At 66.3% G+C, this 4276-nt stretch overlaps 4 protein-coding genes across 4 annotated transcripts in view; 2 read left to right on the forward strand and 2 right to left on the reverse strand.

The window, feature by feature from the left end:
- The window catches only part of H696_02156 (hypothetical protein), a gene marked incomplete at its 3' end in the record, with an annotated part of 6676 nt that extends 6556 nt beyond the window's left edge, over positions 1 to 120 (forward strand). The window contains exon 7 of the mRNA XM_009496053.1: positions 87 to 120. Within this exon, the coding sequence (XP_009494328.1) occupies positions 87 to 120 (34 nt within the window). The remainder of the gene's footprint in view (positions 1 to 86) is intronic.
- A 541-nt stretch (positions 121 to 661) lies between these two features.
- Positions 662 to 1809, reverse strand: H696_02157 (hypothetical protein). Its single transcript, XM_009496054.1, has 3 exons — positions 1584 to 1809; positions 1230 to 1428; positions 662 to 1025 (listed from the first exon to the last, which is right to left on the reverse strand). Exons 1-3 carry the CDS (start codon positions 1787 to 1789, stop codon positions 735 to 737), a joined length of 696 nt encoding a protein of 231 aa, XP_009494329.1. The 5' UTR covers positions 1790 to 1809; the 3' UTR covers positions 662 to 734.
- Positions 1810 to 2214: 405 nt separating this feature from the next.
- H696_02158 (hypothetical protein) lies at positions 2215 to 3443 on the forward strand. Its single transcript, XM_009496055.1, has 3 exons — positions 2215 to 2428; positions 2577 to 2746; positions 2961 to 3443. The coding sequence occupies exons 1-3, from the start codon at positions 2349 to 2351 to the stop codon at positions 3395 to 3397; spliced, it is 687 nt and encodes a 228-aa protein (XP_009494330.1). The 5' UTR covers positions 2215 to 2348; the 3' UTR covers positions 3398 to 3443.
- A 1-nt stretch (position 3444) lies between these two features.
- The window catches only part of H696_02159 (hypothetical protein), a 1196-nt gene continuing 364 nt past the window's right edge, over positions 3445 to 4276 (reverse strand). Inside the window, exons 2-4 of the mRNA XM_009496056.1 lie at positions 4135 to 4256; positions 3872 to 3999; positions 3445 to 3729 (exon numbers count right to left, since the gene is read on the reverse strand). Of these exons, the coding sequence (XP_009494331.1) occupies positions 3612 to 3729; positions 3872 to 3999; positions 4135 to 4256 (368 nt within the window). The 3' untranslated portion in view covers positions 3445 to 3611. The remainder of the gene's footprint in view (positions 3730 to 3871; positions 4000 to 4134; positions 4257 to 4276) is intronic.

The raw sequence follows: 4276 nt of genomic DNA on the forward strand, positions 1-4276 counted from the left end.
CCGGCCTACTCGCCCACGAGCCCGGCCTACTCTCCCACGAGCCCGGCCTATTCCCCCACGAGTCCGGCCTACTCCCCGACCTCCAGTTCATACTCCTCCTCTTCTTCCTCCTCGTACTGAGAGGGGCGTCCCCTGTACAGTACCCTTTCCCTTTCTCATATTACGCGCACGCGCTCGCCCTCTCTCCCGCTCCCCTTTTCTCGTCTCCTCCCGCTCCTCCTGCCCGTCAATCTCCCCTCTTGTGGCGAGGCGCGGAGGGGCCCAGGGCAGGCATGAAGAGGGGGGGGAACCACGCCCGCGGGGAGGAAGCAGCAGCCGGGGCCGCCCTCCAAAAATCAAAACCCCGTGTGCGCGCCTACCGCGCCGGGGCAGAAAAGACATCCCCCCCTCCCCCCCTTCCACTCTGCTGATCGCGCCCTTGCGTCATCGCGCCGGCCCCTCCCCTCTGTCCTTCCCCTATCACCCTTTCCACCTTTCAACATCCCCCTCTCTCTGTCCGGCGCCAGGCGCGGCGGCTCTCTCCCTCGGCCACGGCATACTAGAATACACCCCCCCTCCCCGTCACCCTCTTGCTCGCCCGACGGAAGACAGGCATCACATGGCGTGGCCGCCCCCCCCCCCCCCCCCACGTGTAATGCTTTTCGCGATCGGGGCAGGCCCATATAGTGTTCTATCTCTATTTCATTTTCATCAATGGATGGCCCCAGGGGGAGGCCGGGGCGGCTGGGGCACACTTAGGCAGGCGTCTCCGGCGTGGCAGGGGCCCCTGCCGACATGGTGGCAGATTCAGGCACGGCCTCGGGAGCAGTGACGTCCGACGAGGCGTTCTCAGCCTCATAGTCATCCAGAATGCTGAGCATGTGTGCCTGGCGCTGGGCCTTCTCCCGGGCCACCGGGTGTGCGAACTGCGAGGTGAGCGGATCGAACACGCCAAAGCGCCGGAGGGCCGAGATCAGGCCAAACTCCGAGACCAGGTCATACTCGATGGTGGAAATGGTGACTGCGAAGCGCCGCGAGGAGTGGGTCTGTTATGGCGGGGGTGGTGAGTAGAAGGGGAGATAGATAGAGAGAGAGAGAGAGAGAGAGAGAGAGAGAGAGCGGGCAATGGGCAGCAGTGTTGGTGCACAGGACAGGAGAAGGCAAGAGCAGGGGACATTTGCACAAGTCCGAGTGGTCCCCCCAGTCCCCTTCTCCGTCCTCCTCTTCAAGCCCAGGTAGAGCGCACGCACCGCCGACTCGATCGGCCGTGGCTGGATCAGCTCCACCTTGTTGGAGTCGCCCATGCCGCGGCTCCGGCAGAAGTCCGTGAAGCGTGAGCAGTCCACGCACAAAAAGGCGATCTCCTGGCTGGCGGCTTGTTCCTCCGGCGACCGAAGGCGGAAGGCCAGCCGCCGCGAGGTGTTGGCCACCGCCTCCGAGTAGGGGTTGCTGGAGATCCAGCAGAAGCACCGGCGTGAGCGTGAGCGGGGGGGGGGGGGGGGGGGGGCACACCTGTGCGAGGGCGAGCGGCATGCATGGGCGCATGTCGGTGCGGTGGGCAGGCGGCAAGGACAGGGCAGATGGGCGATCGGCTGCGCGCGTACCCGGGTGTCATCAACATCAGGAGAACCGTCCGACCGGAGGAGATGAGCCGCTTGAGGTCGTTATCCGAGCGCCAGAAGAGCCGATAGTCCGGGATGGCAGCCAGGTTCTGCTGGAAGCCGAAGAAGGACCGCAGCTTGGATTCGACCTTCTGAGGCCACGAGAGTGACTCCCAGTGCTGGCGGTCGATCATTTCGTCCGTGAGCATGGTGTCTGTCAAGGAACGGGGGGGGGGGGAGGGGGGGGCGCGGAGAGAGACGGAAGGTGGTGGTGGGGGGTGGGGGGGAGAGAGAGAAGGCGGGGAGGAGCGCTGGCCGCCTCCCCGCGTCTGCGGCCAACACACCACGCCCCGTGAAAGAGATGGGCGCGGCCACCCGCCCGGGTGCGTGGGCAGCTGGCCCGACGCGCTCCGTCGCTCGCATCACATGCGCCCACTGTCCGGTCACCAGTCGGCAGTCCGGGGAGGGGGAGGGGGAGACGCTTTGCCGGGTGCCGCTGGCCGCGCCTGGGGATGGTCGGGGCGGCCCCGGCTGCCCGGCGCACGCTCCCGGGGCCAGAGTCACCCGCCCGCTCCGCCCGCTCGTCCAGTAGAGCGCCCCTTTTCCCAGCTAGTATACAGGGGGCACATCCTGGCAACGACGGGGCCTTTTTGTGCGCCGGCCCCGGGCTCAGCTCCGGCCCTGATCGGGCTGGTGCAGATCTCCAAGCCCCCTCCCTGCTTGCCTTCCCCTCGGCCTCCCTTCCTCCTTCCCCTCCCCCGGTCCGGCATGATGGCCAAGCCCGCAGCCGCTCCCGGCGCCGAGAGCGCCGACTTCCCGGCCATCTACAACTTCCCCCCTTTTTTCACGTACGCCCTCTGTCCGTCTGCCCCCCGCGTCCCGGCGTGCCCCCCTCCTCCCCCCCCCACACACACCCACTCACTTTCGCACCGCCCCCCGCCTACGCCCACCCACCCACTCACCCGCCCTCCCGCCCTCCCGCCCCCGCGCAAGCAGCCTTCAACCCAACCAGGACACTCGCTCGCGGCAGCTGGACACCTGGACACAGCTGATTCTCAGTCACACGGCCCCGGCCTCCGGGACAGTGGGCAGCCTCAAGCAGCGCCTCGCCACAGCGGACCTATTTAATGCGCGTGACGTGCCCTTCGTCAACTCCAACATTGGAAGTGCGCTGCCGCCGTCTGCCCCCCACCTCGCTTCCCCCCACCTCCGTGCCAATCACTCACCTTTGTCTGGCATCCGTCCCCCTTTGCCCGCGGCTACAACTATTCTCGTGCTCCTGTCCTCTACCCCTCCCCCCCCCCCCTCCCCCACCCTTCCACACACACACACACACACATACATACACGTGCGCGCGCGCACCACCAAACACACTCACAGGAAAGATCTCCCCCGAGCTGGGGCGCGCCATCCTCGACCACATGCTCGAGCGGGGAAATGCCATCCCCTGCCCGTCGGCAACGATGGTTCCGGCACCGGCTGGGGCCAAGCAGCAGGCAGGCACACGCGCCACTTCCAGCCCCAGCAGCCCCGGCAATTCCGGCACCTTCTCCGGGACCTTCTACTCACACTTGCTGATCCTCCACCGGTCGGCCTTCGAGTGGGCGGATCTCATCGAGCGCTATGCCGCCGAGGTGGGCCTCCGCGACACGGTCCTCACCCTGGAGGAGTTCCTGCTGGGCCGCGAGACCGAGGACCAGCCCTTTCACGGGATGGACCGTACCTTCTTCAAGACGGTCGTCGCCCCGGAGCTGGGCCGCCGCAACCGGGTCATTCTCTTTGGCTCCGATGACGAGGAGGGCCTGAAGTTCGTGTGATTTTTGGCACACCGGCCAAAAATAATAGCTCCTCCACTCTGTCTTATCACAAGGGGGCATGTATTTCTGGGCGGGGGGGGGGGGTGATGTGGCTGCGCATTGCGGACGCCACGCTGTTTTGCGCGGAGCGCGGTGGACCGCCTCTTGGAGGACGGCTCTACTTGACTGGGGAGGGGGGACGTATTGGGACCGGGGTGCCGACCGTGCAGACGCTTTACCGGCCGGAGCGACGCATGAGGAGGTAGACATCCTCACCGAGGGCGAGGTTGTTCAGGTGGCGGGGAGCCACCTTCAGGCACATCAGCAGACCGCCGAAGGAAATGAAAAGGATGCTGCAGCGAGGGGGGGAGAGTGTGCAGACATGTGTCAGGATACAGGAGCCCACTCACAGGGAGAGAGAGAGAGGGGTGGGGGGGGAGACAAAGGAAAGGAGCCAGGGCTCCGGGGGCCGGGGGGGGGGGAGGAGGAACGTACATCCTCCGGTCGCCGTCCTCCGGGACCGAGCGGTACACGCGGCCGTGCATGACATATTCGAAGTTGTCGGCCAGGGAGGGAGCGCCGCGCTGGTCGAAGCCAACCGGGTCGGCCGAATCGAGGGAAAGCTGCACGCGCAGGGGCCAGGAAAAGCAACAGGGTCAGACGACGGCATGGCGGGCCGAGGCATGGCCGGGCGGGTGACACCGGGGCAAAGCCCCAGGGACAAGAGCAAAGGGGAAAGGCAAAAGACACCGTCGCACCGTCTTGGACAGGACCAGGTAGAACTTGTTGTCGGCCTCCTTGTTCAGGGGGAACAGGTCCGAGTGCACATCGAGGGTGATCTCACCGGCGGTGTTTTCGCCGTTGGCCACGATGCGGGTGACTGTGACCGGGGGAGGGGGG

Source organism: Fonticula alba, assembly GCF_000388065.1.
Source record: "Fonticula alba strain ATCC 38817 unplaced genomic scaffold supercont2.3, whole genome shotgun sequence".
NCBI lineage: Eukaryota > Rotosphaerida > Fonticulaceae > Fonticula > Fonticula alba.